The sequence below is a fragment of the Schistocerca gregaria genome, chromosome 1 (assembly GCF_023897955.1).
Source record: "Schistocerca gregaria isolate iqSchGreg1 chromosome 1, iqSchGreg1.2, whole genome shotgun sequence".
Taxonomy (NCBI): domain Eukaryota; kingdom Metazoa; phylum Arthropoda; class Insecta; order Orthoptera; family Acrididae; genus Schistocerca; species Schistocerca gregaria.
Genome location: NC_064920.1, coordinates 242,852,610 through 242,874,064, shown reverse-complemented (window position 1 = coordinate 242,874,064; position 21,455 = coordinate 242,852,610). Strand labels below are relative to the sequence as shown.

At 37.4% G+C, this 21,455-nt stretch overlaps 2 protein-coding genes across 2 annotated transcripts in view; both read right to left on the bottom strand.

Moving 5' to 3' along the window:
• LOC126339003 (uncharacterized) overlaps positions 1–21,455 on the bottom strand; it is an 83,155-nt gene that overhangs the window by 20,880 nt on the left and 40,820 nt on the right. The window contains exons 3-4 of the mRNA XM_050001595.1: positions 14,714–14,843; positions 5,195–5,394 (exon numbers count right to left, since the gene is read on the bottom strand). Of these exons, the coding sequence (XP_049857552.1) occupies positions 5,195–5,394; positions 14,714–14,843 (330 nt within the window). The remainder of the gene's footprint in view (positions 1–5,194; positions 5,395–14,713; positions 14,844–21,455) is intronic.
• Positions 5,522–7,891, bottom strand: LOC126339020 (3-hydroxyacyl-CoA dehydrogenase type-2-like). The gene is made up of 2 exons (XM_050001596.1): positions 7,784–7,891; positions 5,522–7,681 (listed from the first exon to the last, which is right to left on the bottom strand). Exon 2 carries the CDS (start codon positions 6,421–6,423, stop codon positions 5,656–5,658), a length of 768 nt encoding a protein of 255 aa, XP_049857553.1. The 5' UTR covers positions 6,424–7,681; positions 7,784–7,891; the 3' UTR covers positions 5,522–5,655.

Genomic DNA, 21,455 nt, shown 5'->3' with positions numbered 1-21,455 from the left:
GGGCACATTGGGGTACCTGCTCATTTTGCATTTGCTCTTATCTTTCACTTAAAGTTTCTACCTGCTGGTTTTGAACTAGGGGCTGCTCCTTGGAGTCATCAGATGAACTACTACTTTCAGCAACTTTCTTCTTAGGCGATGGCATCCAGGATTCATCAACAATGTCATCATCACTGTGAATGTCCTCCACATCTGACTGGGTGAGAAGGTATTCAATTTCTGCATCTATCAGTTACTAGAAACAGGGACACCTATTAACCTCAACAACTGAATCCAGTAAAAAAAAATGGAGTAGAAACCTAACCCGTACAATTTGAAGCATCTAATGTGGAAATAGTGCTGAACAAACAATCTTTACACACTACATTTGCTTCAGTCACCATTCAAATATACTTCAAAATTTTTACGCACTCTGAAAGCAAGGGAACACAATAAAATTTAGCAATACCTCTGTGACATTTCAAGGCCGCCACTGTCAGAGAATGTTAAATATATTGCCACACAGTGCAGCTCTGTAGATGAAACACTACCTAGAATGGACTGTAGCACACACTCTGAAACTTGCACTATTGTGTCGACCAGGTTTCAGTGGTCGCACTTTAACCATGTCACTGTAATCTGCCAAAAAACATACACAAACTATTGTGCGTATACGGTCTGAAAGGGATATGCAAAACAAACAAACAAAACACCAGATATACAAATTTGCACTTCTTTTTACCACTGTACAAAAAGGTGTGCACTTTTCTGGAGGTTTCATTGTCAGAAGGCTTCCTTCAGAACTATAAAATTTAAGTGATGAACCCAAAATTTTCAAATCGAAGTTGAAAGGGTACTACTTGACACAGTCTTTATTCTGAATAGGAGTTCCTCGCAGCAGTTTTGCACTGTAGCATATTATTCATTGTAAAACTGTGTATTTAATTACTTTCATAGTTTTTTGTTTTTGTATTTTCTAATCACCATTATGTGAATGATGTATTGACACTTTGCATGACCAAACAGTAATGGCTCACATGGTGCCACAGAAACTGCGGGATTAAAATCTACCAAAATCATTGCAATCGTGTATTTCTAAAATAGTCTGTAACTGTTACTTTGTAGATGTAGGATGTAAGTCCATACAAATTGTAAGCTATCCTTCAAGCATAGTGGTGAAACCTAAACCAGGCACAGCTGGAACAAATAAAATTATTATAAGTGCTTAAAATTTGAGGGTTATCTTTCATCAGCTATTTATTTACCTCTACAGAAATGTTCTTGTAATTTTTTTTTTACTGTGTTTTTATCTTATAGTTACAGCAGCTTATTTTTGTCTTGAAATGCATACAGTAATGTCCTGGTGCCTGTGCTTTAAAGTTTACAGTTTGTATTCAATTTAATCTTATGACAAGTGTTTCTTGATGGTCAGTAAAGTTTTCTTGGTTTTGAACAACATTCTGTTTCTATTTACAAGGTTTAGGAACATTTGGTTTATTCACATAGGTTAACTCAAATTAACAATTTTGAGTGTCATGCTCACAATATTACATTGCCTTCAATCTTGGAATTAATGCCATACCCGTAATATTTCATGTACATCATACTGAGGACTGCCATACCAATAATATTGTTGGCATGGCAGTCCTCATTAAGATGCTGTCCCAAAACATTATGGGTATGGCATTTTTTTTCAATAGTAGAGGCAAAGTAATACTACAGGCACGGCACTCAAAGTGTTACACAATGAATATGTTACATTATATTTTTATAATAGAGGGAAACATTCCACAGGGGAAAAATATATATAAGAAACAAAGATGCTGTAACTTACCAAACGAGAAAGCACTGGTAGATACACACAATTATTAAAAAAAAAACACACACACACACACAAACGTGCACACACGCACAAATTTCAAGGTTGCTTCGTCAGGAAAGAGAGGTAAAGATGAAAGGATGTGGGTTTAAGGGAGAGGGTAAAGAGTCATTCCAATCCCGTGTGTGTGTGTGGGGGGGGGGGGGGGGGGGGGGGTCGCGCTCATGCAACATGACAAACTTCAGCAGTTAAGCATCATGACCTCAGTACCATGAACTACATAGTACATAATTTCTCCTCCTGTTCTGTTACAAGATAAATTTCTATGGTGTTTCAAAAATGTCAGTGATGTTCATTAACAAAACAAATGAAATAGATAAACCTCACTACAGTCCAGATTCACAAACAATGGCAGTTTGCATATGTTGAGACATGGATGGGGATTGCATTGTCGCCGATTCCAAGATACAGCTCTGCAGTACACACATGCCCAAGTGCTCGAAGAAAGTGTATTTCCTGCAAATTATGCCTCTCACTTTATGCAAAATTTGTCACTCACCACCACCATCAGCAATGCAACTCACAGCAAATGGAATATAAATTCACTAAACAGCTAGCTCATTTGAGGGGAACAATAGCAGACATGCTTCAAGTTCTGTTTTCTACCTCATATTCACTTCCGGCAATAATACAAATATGCATAAAATGACAAAATAGCACCTTGATTCAAAGTACACATCAAACTGTAAAGTTCCCTAATTCTGGGTGGTTCAGATGACATTAGTTTTTACATCTGTTCCTCGTCTTAGGTAAACCATACTCTTATTTGAGATGGAATGTGAAAATATTTCGTCCTCGTCAGTCCCACATGCTTGCATTAAGAACCTAGAGTTGAGTTCACGAATTATAATGAAAAAGCCGCCACACTTAAAGAGAACTCTCAAGCTAGTCAATCTAAAGCTAACATATGTGCCTTTAATGATGGAACACTAGATGAATTATATTCAATCGAAGCAAAGGGAGTAAGATACTACATAGGTCCAATTCACGAGTTTGGTAAGAAGGAAGAGTAGAGTTTAACATCCATTCAATGACAAGTTCAAAGAAGGAACAAGCTCAGTTGAGGGAAGAAATATAGCTGTGTCCTTCAAGAAACAGTACTGGCATTTGCCTTAAGTGATTCAAGAAAACCTAAATCACAGTAATCAGATGAAGATTTGAACCACCATCTTCACTAGTGCAAGTACTGAGTCTTAACCACCTAACTCAAACTGAGCCAGATCAAAGGTCACGAAAAGCCAGGGCATATCTACCATCCCTAGTACGACCACACCTGTTAAGGCACTGTACCATTCAAACCTGTGTTCAGGCCAAGATGACATATATTTGGGCATTTTATTTACCCTTCAGTACAATCAGAAAATCTAGTTTGCAACTTATACTTTATTAGTGTAGAGTGACCATTATTGAAATAATGTTTTTCAGTTGCTCCACCTAACACTGCTTTGTAGGAAAGAAAATGTTTGCACTTTGACACCATTTACATTTAAATGGCTTGCAGTGACTGTGTTAGATCATTAGCCATTGTTGGTACTAGGTTAGTTTAGCAAACACAAAAGGCATCCAACATTGAAGGTGAAGGCACACAACACACCAGATCTGAAACGTACATTACATGCATGAGATTCCCACTGCATCATGTGTGGTTTCCCCTCATTTGTCTCATGTATGTCAACACAATGATATGGATTTTTAAATGCAAATTAAGAGAAAAGTTTGTCCATTTACTTTTCAAAGCATCAATCAGTATAGTTTATTTAGTAATAAGGAACTTCGGGCAGTGTTTCATTTTATATGCATGTGTAAGATTGTAATATATAATGTTTTCTTTAAACTATTTATAAATCTGTGCCACATTTTTGCTGTGGATGACTATAAAACCCTGTTAAGATTTTTCAGTGTACACAAAAAAACCGATATTCAGCTGTTAAGTAGCTATACAAGTTTTATTATTCCTATTTCCTTTGACTAACACATGCTCTTTGACTGTTCACATCAGCTTATCTGTTTAGTAAGCAATAAGGTTGATAATTTTTGTAATTTATGAATTATTTACATGTTTCTTCTCAAAACTGCCTGTATCAAATTAAATAAGAAATTCTATATCCATACTGTGTGCACACAGTAATTTCACACTTCCCATAACAGCTGTCGAGAGTGGAGCAATCTGTGAATCACTGTTAGTACTGCTCTGTTTCCAAACAATGCTAACAGTTAGCAAATAATACCATTAATGCTAACACTTTATAATGATTCTTGTAATTTATAGCACTAAGGTATCAGTTTTGATTGTGTAAACTTTTATATGATCATTATTACCAGATGTTGCTGCTTTCTCACAGCAGCATAGTTTGCTTGCCCTGTTAGAGTGGTCTCTGCAGAGAAAACTGCTGAATATGTTCACTGCTAGCATTCCTAGGAGAATTAACATGTTACTGTATGTTCACAATCTTTTCATTCAGAAGGTGGAGCACTTTTCTTGCCAGAAAATGGTATACTCTTGCTAGAGAGCTCCTAGCGCGTGCGTGCACGCATGCACGCACTCACACACACACACACACACACACACACACACACACACACACACACACACACACACACAAATCTGGAGCCTTAACCCCCCCTTGAACTGCAATATTTGTATGCTCCAAGACACGACCTACTGTGGTAATGGCAACAAAGGATCTACATAATTTTGCTACAGTACGGGAACAGCTTTAAGATCAATGACAGCTTAACTTCACAAAGAATACTCATTGTTTTCCAAGTTACCTTCAGTATCATTAATTCTGATATTCTCTGTGGGCTTTATGCACATTGCAAAGAGAAGAAGCAACACTGCAAAAGTAAGATGACAGCTAACAAAGGAGCTTCACTAATATCTCAACAATTGTAAATAACAACCATGGAAGCAAAATTAATGATACATGGTTCACATTAACTGAAATGGCTGTAAATAACTTTAGGCCTAACAGACGTCTTCAACTGTTGAGATTACAAAATGAAACTGCGAATATGTATTGAATTCCTCCGACAAATCGTGGTTGTGTAACAGACTGATCTGTAGTAGAGCTCGAGGTATGTGTTGTGCTGGAGGTGACATTTTTTTGTGAGTTATAGGAGGGCAATGAATGTGAAAGCAGAAAATGTGGGTGTGAAACTGATTGGTAGTGAAGCCTAATGTTCACGACATCCATGACACAATGGGGAGGGGGAATCCAACACGTAACTTCTACCAAACGAAACTTTACTTGTGCAATATTTGTGTTACAATTTAGGAGACACTAATGAAAGATATGATCACATTGTATAGTGACAGACCAAAAATTAAGTCACCTGAGAAAACTCCTGAGGTCTTGTTTAGCTGGCTGGCTACCTCTCGAATCACCACTGCTAGAAGCCTGGATGGCAGGTGGGTGCTCCAATACACTTAGTTTACCAGTCTGATAGACACCTGCTATTCGACACAGCCCATCAGATTTACTGACCACCAGCTCATAATCGCAAACGACGCAGCAATCAAGGATATCAACAACCTGTCAGAAGCATAACAGTTCATACTACACATTACATGATAAAGTTTACTACCTGTCATATATTCTCACACAGACAGTGGTAAATGACAGAGGTTTTGTTAAACTTCGTAAAATGCAGTAACAAGTATACATGCCAACACTTCTTCCAAAACTTTATTTTTAACTTTCAACATATAAAAAATTAATATTTACAAAACATAGTTTATGTACAACAATTTCCAATTCTGGTGAATTTAATTTCTTTTAAGCCAGTCAGTCAACTCAGGGCTGCATCCTAATAGCACCATCAAGACGGATCACTTCACCATTCATCATTGGGTTTTCTATTATAGACTGCACCATCATTGCATATTCTTCTGGCTTACCCAATCTTTGGGGAAACGGTACCATTTTCGCCAAATAAGCTCGAACCTTCTCAGGCAGTGCTGACATCAGTGGAGTATCAAACAGACCTGGAGCAATTGTACAAACACGAATCCCTTGTATTGCAAGATCTCTCGCTATTGGCAGGGTCATTCCAACAATAGCTCCCTTGCTTGCAGAATAAGCTGCTTGTCCTATTTGTCCATCATAGGCTGCCACGCTAGCAGTGTTTATAACAACTCCTCTCTGGCCATCTTCATTAGGTTGGTTTTCTCCTATCAAACCTACAGCCAAACGAGTCACATTGAATGTCCCAATGGCATTGACTGTTACAACTTTTGTGAAGTCTTCCAGCTTATGTGCTAGTTTTTTATTAAAATTATAGGTTCTAAAAGCGACGCCAATACCGGCACAGTTGACCAAGACATCCAGACGTCCAAACTTATCTTTCACAACATTGAGAGCATTTTGAACGTCGTTTTCAGATGTTACATCTACAGGTGCAAATATCGCATTTCCGCCTAACTCTTTTGCAACTGCTGTTCCTTGAGAGGTTGGCAAATCACAGATGACCACACGGGCTCCTTGCTGAACGAGGCGGGCTGCTGTTGCTTTCCCAAGACCTGAGGCACCTCCTGTCACGAGACCGACAAGATTTTTAATCATTATGAATGTGTGTGTGTATATCGTGACACGTACTGCTTAAGCACTGTGAAGTTCTACGATCAACTGCTTTCGTCCAACGCAACAACATGAGATAGCACAACCTTACCCCACTACATCACTGTGTTATCAACATAAGCAAAGATGTTCGTAGCGAAAAGGAAGCGGTTCTCCGCTGGGTTTACACTAGCAAGTCGCTTGCAGAAGTTATTGCGAACCGCTTGCAGCTTTGTTTACACAGCAGCGCAAGAATTAAGCAAGATGCTTCCGCAAGTTCTTTGGCAAGAAACTTGCGTCAACAACTTGCTGATACTGTTTACATATGTTTTCAGTACCACTACGAGTGTCACCGAAGTATAAAATGACAAGTAGGCGGGTGGGATATGCTGCAGCTCTTGTAATTGTAATGAAAATCGTGAAAAAGAAAAACAGAAGTATTTGGGTTAGAGAGTGGACAATGAGAATATCGCAGAATGGTGCCTATAATAACCTTTTGCAAGAACTTATTAAAGAGAGCATGGATACTTCTGAAATTTCTGCAGAATGTTCTCAAATCATCTGGAGTGTTTGTTGACGATAATAGCGTCCGCCATATCAAAACGAGACAAACTTCCGTACTGCTATTTCAGCAAAGAAACGTTTGCTAGTCACTACGATTTATAGCTACAGGTGAGCTGCGAATAAAATAGGCCTTTTCATTTGTTGATGTGAAACATACAACCAAAATTTTCTTTGAAGGAGACTCATACAAATCCCTAATGTACTTGATTCATATTCCTGTGAGCACGATTTCTCTGATCGTACCCGATGTATGTAGAGCCATTTTTTACGTCTTGAAAAAGGAAAATTATTTGAAGGTATGTGAAAATACAACAATGAAATTAAATTTTCATTGAAATAAACTGTATTTTACAGAATGATATGCTTATAAAAATGTTTTTTCCCCTAATGCTCATAAAATGGAAAGTGACAACCTAATAGAACATGTAATAATTACACAGCGTCTTTTTTCAGACTCCTAAAACTACAAGCGAATGGATGCAGGTGGCAAAGGGGCTGTGTCTTCAAGTTATGCTACTTTTTCTGTGTACTTCTTTCAGAGATGTGTCGAATATCGACGAGACTTTATTTAATGCGCTCATCTTCTTCACTCCATCCTTAAAGTCCCAGTTATGTACGTTCTATGTTTCGGGGTAGCTCTTCACGGCTTCAATAAAATGTTCTGTATCCTGCTTCATCCATTCCCGTTTCTCCTTCATTTCTGAAATTTGTTTGCATATAATACGTAAGATGGTTGTATAAAATTAAGTCACCACATTAAGTAAAATGTTAAACATGAGTGTTATGCAGACGACATACTTACTATCGCTTCCTACTTGCAGGAAATAGAAATAAATCGTAAAAGCTGCAAGTTACTTGCAGATACTTCTCGCGTGGTGTTCACACTGGAGGCGGAAAACGTGCAGGCAGTCACTTCCGCAATAAATTGCTACGGTCGCAAGTCGACTTGGCGATATGTTTACACTCGCAAATAGCGTGGTAAGTTACTCCGCGCAAGTAAATTGCTGCAATAACATGCTAGTGTAAACCGAGCATTAATTAGTCGCGAAAAATTTTACGGGACACGAATTATACAGTGTCATTTCCCGTGAAGAATATTGGAATCTAACTTTCTTTGATCCTGATTTAATATAACACTTGCGTTACTTCTTACTAATCCAACTGATTCCAGTTCGTAAGGAAATTGTATACTATGTGAAAAATTGCATTTTTCACCAAAGCCTTTAATATGTAACTTTGTAAGTATCTCTTATCACTTTCTTTTTCACGGAGACATTAAAAGTAGTTTCTAATGGATTGTTGGCTAACAATCAGCGTTCATTACACTCTGATACAGGTAGACCTCACTGATCTAAAGCAATTGTAAGGTGCTCATCATATTACTTTCTGTGCCTCCCTTGATTAAAATGGTTATTTTGAAATAATGCAAACGACTATGGGCCGCCGATAAAATATCGATAATTATGCTGAGGGTCGGGCAGGTAGCTTAGAAAATTTAAAAAGGGAAATGGATACGTTAAAATTACATATAGTGGGAATTAGTGAAGTTCGGTGGCAGGAGGGACAAGACTTTTGGTCAGGTGAATACAGGGTTAAAAATACAAAATCAAATAAAGGTAATGCAGCAGTAGGTTAATAATGAATAAAAAAAGTATGAGTGTGGGTAAGCTACTACAAACAGCATAGTGAATGCATTATTGTGGCGAAGATAGACATGAAGCCCATGCCTACTACAGTAGTACAAGTTTATATGCCAACTAGCTCTGCAGATGATGAAGAAATGTATGATGAGGTAAAAGAAATTATTCAGAAAGTGAAGGGAGACGAAAATTTATTAGTCATGAGTGACTGGAATTCGAGAGTAGGAAAAGGAAGAGAAGGAAACGTAGTAGGTGAATATGGATTGAGGGTAAGAAATGAAAAAGGAAGCTACCTGGTATAATTTTGTACAGAGCATAACTTGGTTCAATAATCATGAAAGAAGGTTGTATACATGGAAGAAGCCTGGAGATACTAGAAGGTATCAGATAGATTATATAATGGTAAGACGGAGAGTTAGGAACCAGGTTTTAAATTGTAAGACATTTCCAGGGCAGATGTGGACTTTGACCACAATCTATTGGTTATGAACTGCAAATCAAAACTGAAGAAACTGCAAAAAGGTGGGAATTTAAGGAGATGGGACCTGGATAAAGACTAAACCACAGTTTGTACAGAGTTTCATGGTGAGCATAAGGGAACAGTTGACAGGAATGGGGGAAAGAAATACAGTAGATGAAATGGGTAGCTTTGAGAGATGAAATAGTGAAGGCTGCAGAGGATCAAGTAGGTAAAAAGGCGAGGGCTAGTAGAAATCCTTGGATAACAGAAGATGTATTGAATTTAATTGATGAAAGGAGAAAACATAAAAATGCAGTAAATGAAGCAGGCAAAAAGGAATACAAACGTCTCAAAAACGAGATCGACAGGAAGTGCAAAATTGCTAAGCAGGGATGGTCAGAGGACAAATGTAAGGATGTAGAGGCTTATCTCACTAGGGGAAAGAGAGATACTGCCTACAGGTAAATTAAAGAGACCTTTGGAGAAAATAGAACCAATTGTACGAATATCAAGAGCTTAGATGGAAACCCAGTTCTAAGCAAAGAAGGGAAAGCAGAAAGGTGGGGAGGAGAATGCAGAGAGTCTATACAAGGGCGATGTTCTTGAGGACAATATTACAGGAATGGAAGAGAATGTAGATGAAGATGAAATAGGAGATATGATACTGGGTGAAGAGTTTGACAGAGCACTGAAACACCTAAGTCGAAACAAGGCCCCGGGAGTAGACAACATTCCATTAGAACTACTGATACCTTGGGAGAGCCAGTCCTGACAAAATTCTACCATCTGGTGAGCAAGATGTATGAGACAGGCAAAATACCCTCTGACTTCACGAAGAATATAATAATTCCAATCCCAAAGAAAGCAGATGTTGACAGATGTGAAAATTACTGAACTATCAGTTTAATAAGTCACAGCTGCAAGATACTAACACGAATTATTTCTGTATATTGAGCAAGCAGTAAAGGAAACAAGAGAAAAATTTGGAGTAGGTATTAAAATCCATGGAGGAGAAATAAAAACTTTGAGGTTTGCCGATGACATTGTAATTCTGCCAGAGACAGCAAAGGTCTTGGAAGAGCAGTTGAACGGAATGGACAATGTCTTGAAAGGAGGATATAAGATGAACATCAACAAAAGTAAAACGAGGATAATGGAATGTAGTCAAATTAAATCGGGTGATGCTGGGGGAATTAGATTAGGAAATGAGACACTTAAGGTAGTAAAGGAGTTTTGCTATTTAGGAAGTAAAATAACTGATGATGGTCGAAGTAGAGAGGATATAAAATGTAGACTGGCAATGGCAAGGAAAGCGTTTGTGAAGAAGAGAAATTTGTTAACATCGAATATAGATTTATGTATCAGGAAGTCGTTTCTGAAAGTATTTGTTTGGAGTGTAGCCATGTATGGAAGTGAAACATGGACAATAACTAGTTTGGACAAGAAAAGAATAGAAGCTTTCGAAATGTGGTGCTACAGAAGAATGCTGAAGATTAGATGGGTAGATCACGTAACTAATGAGGAGGTATTGAATAGGATTGGGGAGAAGAGAAGTTTGTGGCACAACTTGACTAGAAGAAGGGATCGGTTGGTAGGACATGTTTTAAGGCATCAAGGGATCACAAATTTAGCATTGGAGGGCAGCGTGGAGGGTAAAAATCGTAGAGGGAGACCAAGAGATGAATACACTAAGCAGATTCAGAAGGATGTTGGTTGCAGTAGGTACTGGGAGATGAAGCAGCTTGCACAGGATAGAGTAGCATGGAGAGCTGCATCAAACCAGTCTCAGGACTGAAGACAACAACACACACACACACACACACACACACACATATATATATATATATATATATATATATATATATATATATATATATATATATACCGTTTCTGAGCACCTGCTAATTGAGAATCACTGGAAAACCCGTTGTTAACTGTGTGATTCGTTCCAATAAAATAATGAGAAATATTTTCGTGGCAAAAGAATTATTGTAAATTGCGTATTATGAGAGTAAGCTATTTGGAGGCAGTGACACAATGAAGATCCACCCAAAACGCATTGTTCTTGGTACAATTTCGTATAGTTAAATTTCAATTAGTAACATAGCTACGGTTAAGGTTTTTAGGAATGGTAACATAATATGATTAGGTGCCAACAAGCTGTTACTGGTTTAGCGGCAGGCACGGTAGCTCAGCGTGTTCGGGGGAGAGGCCTGCGTCCTTTCTGTAATAAAAAAAAAACTGAGTCAAGGATTCAAAGATCAACTTGAACGGATGTCTTGTGACGTCCGCCCAGACCAAACGCAACGAACCATATCGAACCAAATGAAGATGAACATCAACAATAGCAAAACGAGGATAATGGAATGTAATCGAATTAAATCGGTTGATGCTGAGGGAATTAGATTAGGAAATGAGACACTTGAAGTAGTGAAGTAGTTTTGCTATTTGGGGAGCAAAATAACTGATGATGGTCGAAGTAGAGAGGATATAAAATGTAGACTGGCAATGGCAAGGAAAGCTTTTCTGAAGAAGAGAAATTTGTTAACATCGAGTATAGATTTAAGTGTCAGGAAGTCATTTCTGAAAGTATTTGTATGGAGTGTAGCCATGTATGGAAGTGAAACATGGACGATAACTATTTTGAGCAAGAAGAGAACAGAAGCATTCGAAATGTGGTGCTACAGAAGAATGCTAAAGATTAGATGGGTAGATCACATAACTAATGAGGAGGTATTGAATCAATTGGGGAGAAGAGGAGTTTGTGACACACCTTGACTAGAAGAAGGGATCGGTTGGTAGGGCATATTCCGAGGCATCAAGGGATCTCCAATTTAGTATTGTAGGGCAGTGTGGAGGGTAAAGTAATGAGTGCAGCTATGCATGGGGAGTAGGGGCCTCAAAAGAATGTACATGTCAAAAATGATCATACATTAGTTTACCATACATAATAAAAAAAGGCAGTATTCATTGTTACCTTGAGATGGTGTAACATTGAACACGTAGTACTTTTGTATTGCTGTTCAGAGTTAAAGTCTGTGAGAGTAACTTTGTGGAATAATATTGCTTTTAAATGAAATAAGTGATTTAATAATACTTTATTAATATTGAACATAATGAAATTTAACTGAAATTTTAAAAAATATTAGAAATTAAGTTTGTAAATCATTTTTTGACAGTCATATTCTTAATTTTACAAAATTTAACTCAGTAAAATGAAATTATTAGTTTGCCACTGTCTATAGAAGTATTTTGGTACACTAAGATCTTGCTTGCAATAAAATAAAAATCGCGTCCTATCGACATATGGAGCCCTAAGAAACTTTATAATGTCTTCTTTACTGGCAGTTCCCTCATCAAGAGAAGCTGAACCATAATGGCATTCCATCACCTTGACTGATGTTTAGAATTTTACTGGTTCTTTGGCAATAAAACAAACCAAACAAAAGTCTCCTGTTTCTGGAATATTGTTAGTACCCAAAGAGCTTTTTCCAGAATTTGGTCAGACTCTTCACTGGTTGAATAGAATATACAAATGCTACCAGATACAGACATTGGTACCAACATGTTCTATATAAGTATCCCAAACAGAAATTTACCTTCCAATATTGTTTCAATAGTATTTATAACAGTGTATATAACTTCCTGAAAAGACTGTTCAATTTTACACTGTTGTTCAAAATATCCCCATATTCTGACACTAAATAAGAAAATTGTCATCATTTTGTTTAAATACCGAGAGAGAGAGAGAGAGAGGGAGAACAATACAAGTACTTCGCTAAATCATACACAGCACTTAAGTACTCCATTGGGCGATGATAGTCATGAATCGTAATTTTATTGATAGAGTATGAACAAAGAAAACTAATGCAACGGACCTTTGCTGTAATGAAATTCAAAATCTATAAGTATAACAAATAATTGCGTGTCAAAGAACTCTGGTCTAGCAATCAGGTACATGCAGACATATAGCCTACAAGTGGTACTAGAGGTCTCAAACAACAGTCTTAACAAGAGAAAACCGAATGTTCAAACCACCAGAAAGCTTTAATTTAAGGATGTTACCAAACATTTTTCCACTGTCATAATAATGCGTCAAGGAACAAAATTATCACTACAAAAAGACAAGGAAAAAGTATTAGACACTCTCTTAAAAGCTCACACTGGCATGCATTAGATCTGGTACTAGTTATGTGAGTGAAGTGGTGTGTATGTGCCAGTCAGTTGCTTGGAATCTGTGAACTAACATTGGTGAAAGTGAAGACGTGACAAATTGACAGAAAGGCGTAATTGTGTTTACAAGTGCCCAGGATCACACTGAATGAAGATGCCCAATTTGTTGATGTATTAATCTGGACTGACCAACACATTTACAAGGAATTGTGTTCTAGTTGTAGCCATGTAACACAGCATAATAACAGTATTAGTAAAAAGATCCTCTCTGACTGGAATAAGAGGCAAGTGTCATGCCTTATCAATGACAATCATTTACAAACACAACACGAAGAAACTGTTAGATAAATTAATGCTAAACAGAAAATTATACAATTACAGCACAAGAGAAAAAGATGAGTATCACATCAACAGTACCCAACTACAGCTAGCTGATAAAGACTCTACTAAAACAGGGTGTTTATTATACAATATATTACCAAGCAATTCAAAAAATATAAAAGCACTACCAGTTTTCAAAACAAAATGAAGATGGTACTTAAAAACAGCATGTTCATACAGTGTTAAGGAATATTGTGAGACAAGTGCAAAGGAGTTAGAATAATCAGTACCAAAGCAATATCTTGTGGATTGCACTACATACAATGTGACAATGAAAAGTAAAACTGAAAATTTTTGTTGTGTCACATCCATTGCAGCATAAATTGAAATTAGTCACTTATTATGTAGTCAAATCAATATTAAAACTTTTTGTTTTCACCAATTGTTTTATATATATGTACAAGTCTAATGTAAGATGATAATACATGTGATCACATTGTAATTTATCCAGTTGCTGTAATTGTAAATGCGTATTGAAGTATCCATTACACCTCTAAACAGCAATCAAAGGATGAGTAAGTATATAAAAAGAGTTTTAAAGTGCCACCAAAGTCAAGTGTGCTATTGTATTCACATCAAAGATGAGTAGAAATGTTATCTTTCTCACGCCTACGTATTCAAATGGGCACAAGAAAGCAGTGACTGTGAAAAAAAGTACTGAAACACACTAAAAATGCACAATTTTAAAAAGATAGCCTTCTTTTTCTGAAGTACACTAAGAAGAAAATCAACTTTGAAATTTTTACCAATAGATATATTTCACAGTTTGCCAGAGAATACGACAAGGTGATGCTTTGTGCCAAATTATACCTCTGTTCCAGATTGTGATCCAAATCTGGAAACGTTTCTTTCATCAACAGAGCATTATTAGGTGAGCTATTCAAGCTTGTCAGACTGCCTAAAGTTTTCTATTACTAATAGTATATCACCATATGTTCGCAACTGAAATTGTTATTGTTAAGAAATGTACCTTTACTAATTGCTGAAATATGTGAAGAAATTTATGTAAAACATAATGGGAATCTTGTTGTGGGGCAGGATATATTGAGATGTTTATCGCATAAACACTAACACTAACCTTGCTTCCAATTAGTGAGTGCCCATCTTCCATCATATCCTCAAAATGATCCATAAAGCGTTCATTCAAGAAGTACAAACGAACTGCATCATCTTCAACAGCTTCTCCAGCAACATCTGCCTCTATAACACTGTCAGATAACACTATAGGGTATTATTAGATAAAAATTGAAAATGTTACCATTATAAAGTGATAATGCTTCAAACTCCAATTCATTTCTCTTTGGTGAACTCTTAAAATATATATTTTTTAGATCATAGATGCAACTGTATGCAACAGCAATAGTTCCTATACTTTGTGAAATTAATGATTATGATAGAGTATTTTTGTCATGCATTATATAATGGATGGTGCATGGTGACTGATAAAATATTTGTGGTAACTGCATGAAATATTACATTGTTGTTGTAAACAAGCTTCTATTCTTGTAGAATGTAGTGAACTTAAAAAACAAATATCAATGCAGTTGAAGTTGAAGTAATTAGCAAGACTAAGTACATTACTCTTATAACTGCTAAATATTGTTGGGTAAAATTTTTGGTGGGTAATGATGGTCACTTTTGGGATGAATTCTGACAGCAGTTTGAAAGAAACAAAAGTAAACAATCTTTACTTGTTCATCTTTTACTGCCAGCTCCTTTTGAAGTACATAAACTAGAAGAGTGACGTTCAGTGAAAAGATTTTTTACCTGAAGTTGTGGGACTGTATGAACTTACTAGAAAGTTTTGAAACAGAATGGTGAAGAAGTGTTAAAGTCTCATAAATATCTACAAGTTACATACAAAAATGTAGAATGTATTGATTTAGAACAGTAGAACTTTGTAAACATTTCTTAACAGTAGAAGCAATTATATAATAATAGCTGTTTCAGTTTCTGTTGTTGATATGATTGGTTTGAGGTCTTTGGTGAAGAAAACAATCTACATCACTTAATAAATTTCATTATTTTTTATGCCTGTTTGGGTGTTGCCATCATCAGACATAAAAAATTTAGAACTTACAAAACAAGGTTCAGTGACAGAGTGTTTTAATAATGACTCTGAACCTTGTTTTTTGTAGCTGACGATGACAGTAAACAAAATGGCATAATAAACTGAGACTTTTCTTTTGTCTCCTTTATTAATGATTTGAGGTCCACTGAAAGGTTATTCTATGTGTTGATTTCCTGCTGTTCCCATATAGTTTTGTACTGTGTGGTATGATATGTTTCTTGCTTCATGGGAGTGATGATTCAGATTTTCATGTAGAGACTACAAAAGCTGTATTGTGAACCAGTCAACATGACTACAGGTATATTAGGGACAGGATTTTAATCTTTTTAAAAACTAGCCTACAGTGTTCATATTTCTTTTAAAATGGTATTATTCTCACAGTTTGTGCCTGTAACTTAAAAGTGGTGTGTGATTCAGAGCTATTTACTCAGAAAATCAGACCATAGCTCATTACAGAGTCAAATAAAGAATTTTACACCACATTTAAAGTGTCAATATTTGTTGCATCTCTTACTGATCATGGTAAGAAACAGACTTTGCTTAACTTTTTTCATATCATGTCTGTTTGCAATTTGTAGTTTAATGTGTCACTGATGCGAAGTCCAAAAAATTATGTTTTCTTTACTTCGCTAATTTTATGTCTACTAACACATACTTTGGACGAAAGGAATGACACTTTGTCGTGTGCAGAAGCTCATGTAGATTTTTTTGTTTTTTTTATAAGTAAACTTTAATAAGCAAACTTACTTCTGTCACACAGATAATTCTTGAACCAGTTGAGACCAGCATTTCAAACTCCATATTGCTGTAGCTGTTAAGAAGCAACATCTGATTTACTGTGTCAAATGTGTTTGATTGATCAAATTGCTGGCTGCTTGTAATCTACTAGAGTGAGCATTTGTAAAGAAAATCATCTAGGCATCAATAATGAACTTCTTTTTAAAAAATCCTAAGTGGGAGTGGATTGAACTGTTAAGTCAGGCAGGAAAAGTGTATGCAGTATACATTGCACCTCACAGTCTGTGGAAAATTGAAAACTTTGATTCTAAAGATAACGGTAAAAACGTATCTGAGATTGTATGTGTATGTATGCAAAAATATATCCTCATAAAGCTAGATATTCCTTTGAAAATATAACTTAAGTTATCACATGTGTAGATCAAATATCACCAAGTTTCTGCTTTCATTCATAAAGGACTTGTAGTCTTCTAAAAATAGATGAATCTTTTAGAAACACTGTATTTTCTTCCAGATGATAACGTTTTCGAACAATATACCCAATGACAGGTATATAAAAATCTTGACAACTGCCGATTTTTCTCTAATGTTGTTTCTGTGTGTTTGATCACTCCCGAGAAGCTTAGTTAGCACATAATGTGTTTTGGAGTGCTGAAGTCGACAGAAACTTTTGTTCCCATTTGGTTTGAACTCAAACAGCGAATTCTAATAAAAGAAGGTTATGATTTCTAGACAACCATGGATATGCTGTGAACTCTTCGCTATGAACATCAATTCAAAGAAGAAGCACCTTGGTTCATCTATTAAGAAAAATTCAAATCTCAAGTGTATGCTGGTGAACTGAGTTTGATGGTGTTCCATAACTCTCAAGACCCAGTTTTTCTATAACTAGAAGGACAAAATACTGTGAACAGACAGAACCAATACAATGTGCTCCAATACAGAGCGAAAACTATGAGAAAAATAAAACGCCATGGTGCTCTCTCAAATGGCATGACTTCGCTCCACAGAAAGATAAGCTGGGCCAATATAACATTCCCCAGTCAGCGCTGAGCCACACCAAGCCAGGCTTGAGTGCCATGTCACAACCATAATGACAAACAGGCAGCAGACTCAATACTGCAATATTGTGGCACACAACCAAGGCCATTTCCTCACATCGCTTGAGTGAGATGTCTGCATTGCCATTTTAGCAAGATGAGCTCACTGTGGAAGGAACATGATGTCATTTTAACAACACCGCAAGGTGCCTTAACAACATGTAAATCCTACACAGAAATGCTTTTCAGCCCATTCGTACTGCAGAAAAGAGCAAAGATGAAGAGCTCAAAGCCACCATTGAGACATAAAGGTGTGGCAAAGACCACTGACTAACACAGAAAACGAGGCCACATTCGTTCATCCTCTTGCCTCCAGTAGACAACAATAAATATTCAGGTTCCCAAGCCCTTCTATCTTCCAGCTGCAGTGTGCCACCATCGAGGCAGTACCTGTGATGTGCCAACCTCTCACTGATGATGTAAAGACCTGGAGCCTTCTACTAGCAACTCGCTGGAGGGAGAACAGATAGTGCTTGATGCACTCTCACACTTTCACTGTATTTGATAGGCGCAGTAACTGATGCTTCCTCCGGCTCACATCTGGGACTGAATACTCGTTGGCATTGTATTTCTCTTGTGAGAGGCCATGTCATAACCGTGCATTACCGTTGCCATCCTTTGCTGAGATTTTGGAAGCTTATTGTGTCTCTCAATATGAAGTTTACGAGTGTGTCCTAGTCAAAAGCATCACTAAGCTGTTGGGCCTCATCACCGGATGGGCAATATCTACCAGCCAACTGGGCCGGCTGTCTGTACAGTGCTGCCGTGACCGTACCAATGGCCTCGAGAGACTGCTGAGTGTGCGTGGCAGCGTGTTCTATCGTGCTTTTTACGTCCGCAGCCCTCCTACTGCTGCCATGGAAAGGCAGCTGAATTCTAAACTAAAGCTAATAAACATATAATTCGCTTATGATGTCCCATCATAATCCTCAGTGGCTTCCAGGCTCTCACCAGTATGCTCTATACTTCGTCGTCCTGCATCCATAAGGGTCGCAGCCCACTGACCTTTATGTATTAGTGTCAGAATAGGCTGTCACCTCAGGACTTTGATGACAATGGAAACACTTCTGTAGCATTCACTGATGTCATTGCTCCGACTTCCAGTCAACACAATGAAGTGTAGTGAGTGAAAGAGACTAGTTTGGTACTTTTTATGCTTAACTTCAACAACTAAAGAGCAACAAGGCCACATTTTTTAAAAGTACTACCACATGTTTGTTACAAGTTTCGATGAATGATATTCTGGATTGAGGTGTAGTCTACAATAGAAAAATTCCAAAATGAGAAACTATATTCACTTAACTGAAACTCTGACAGTTTCAATAAGCTAAGTAATAATATCGACATTGCTATTACAGTACTGCAAAAAATATGACACTCTCAATGAAAAATTACAAGTTATAAAAAGCACTATCGAATGTCAAAACTACTATAAGGTGGTGTCGAAGAAACATGCAGGAGCAAACACATCTGTGGATAGGTTGGTAGCCTATGAACTATTTAATGTTGAACTGGAAGTGAAGGTACTGTGCTTTATGTGAAAGATAGTGCGAGATTTGATGTATCTGAAACTCTTGTATTTGCTGCAACTGTAGTGCATCATGTGATCATTCTGGAGATGACCACTGCTGCTCAGTAGCGGAACTACCTAATTTGCGTTGCTCTGGAAAATGATTTTGTCTTTTAATATTCTATATTAATCTCAGTACTCCTATATGAGAATCGGAGACATCCTTCGTGTAAAGTGTATAAAAAGATTCAATTTTTCTTAAACAAAAAGAAACTATTTATATTATTTAATAGCAAGAATGGTCACCCTGCTATAGTTGAGACTTGCCTATCCATCAGCTTCCATGGGCAACAAAAACGTGATTTTCAGTATTTCATACAGGGTGAAAAGTATTTAAACAGACAAGCTCTGGGAGCTTGTAGCGGACATCAAAACAAGTATTTTTTCCCTAATGTCATTTTTTTCCTATGAGGATTATTTAAACCTCTTCAGTTGTTAGAGCCCGTATAACGATCTTCAGTTGTTAGAGGGCATATTACAGTCTTCAGTTGTAGGCAACTGCTGTCCACCAGTGTAGTAGTACATTGTCTCTGTTTACTAATGGAGCGATACACCTGGAGTGAGTACACTGACGTGGTTGGTGCATACTATGTAGTGCAGCACAATGGACGAGCTGCACAGCGGGTTTATCAACAACAATATCCTAATCGCCGTGTCTGCATCATATGACCTTTGCCGCTGTGTACCAACATCTGTGTGAGTCCAGGCCGTTTGGCAGATTACCTGGACAAGGACGCCGTCACACGGTAAGAATGCTGCAATTTGAGGAAGCTATCTTGCAGCATGTGGAATGGGATCCTTCAATCAGCACTCGTGCATTTGCACGTGGCATTGGGACGAATCAGACAAATATAAGAACAGTCCTTCGAGAGAAATTGTTATGTCCATTTCACTTACAGCGTGTCCACAACCTGGGACCAGTTGATTATCCACTCAGAGCACAGTTTTCGCAGTGGTACCTGGAACAGTGTGAAATGCATCCTACATTTCCATCCTATGTGTTGTTTACCGATGAAGCAACGTTGGGGCTTGATGGAGTCTTCAACACGCACAATTCGCATGTATGGAGTGAGGATAACCCACAAGAGCAGGCACTATTACAATTTTCTCGCCAGATCATTGCCAGAATTGCTGGAAGACGTCCCGCTCCCTACAATACAACACATGTGGTTCCAACATGACGAGGCGCCGGCACATTTCAGTTGTCGTGTGCGTCGATTCCTAGACCGACAGTTCCCAGAAACGTAGATTGGCAGAGGTGGTCCTGTACCATGGCCTGCTCGATCCCGAGATATGTCCCCACTGGGCATTTTGTGTGGCGAGAGATGCACAATCTTGTTTATGCAACTCCTGTTGCATCAGAAGAGGATCTGGGTGCTCTGATAGTAGCAGCAGCAGCAGGAACAATTCAGGATACTCCTGGGGTTTCTGCCCATGTCAGACAGAACATGATCTGACTGTTAACCTTTGTTTACGTGTCAAAGGAGGCATTTTTGAAAATCTACCCTAATTGAAATTGGTTTCTGTTAATGTATTGTCTCTTGGTCATAACAAATGGAAAAGTGTTTGTTGGTTGAATTAATTTGACGCCAGAGAAATCTTCCTCTATCGGTTTAAATACACCTTAAAGGAAAAAATGACATTAGGGAAAAATATTTGTTTTGATGTCCCCTACAACCTCCCAGAGTTTGTCGCTTTAAATACTTTTCACCCAGTATAATTACTGACCGAGTTACAATGCTGTCGTAATATACTCATTAACAGGTAAAATCTGACCTCTAAGGTTTAACACAGTATGTCAAGTATTAAAGTTTGAAACTGTAGGTGTGCCGTGAGCAGTGTAACCCACAAAGCACAAATTTTTCATATTATGTTCGCCCGGTATTTGAGAATGAGAGCACTTAACGACTTCCAACAAACTTTATACATGATTCCAAAGCTTCTTGAACCTTTTTTTTTTTTGTTGCTTAAATCCCACACAAAATAATAATAAAATGTTTATCGCTTACTACATTTATACTTTTTATGCAATAAACAAGGTTTTGCATCTTCAACCATAAAGGTTTTATTTGCTTACGTCAAATATTTAGCAGATTACATTATTTATAAAGTAATGATACATTTGAAACTGTTTTCTACATAGGAGTTAGATTCTTAAGGAATCAGAGGGGGGGGGGGGAGGTTACTGAAGTATTGACTATTGTCTGATCCCCTCTCCTAATTCTGTAGGACTCCCAGATCAGCTTCGTGCTGCATCTTTTGCTTTTCGAGATTAAGATACATTTGAGAGTTTCAGGATCTACCAGTCGAGTAAACTTTAAAGTTTGATGTCAGTAATACA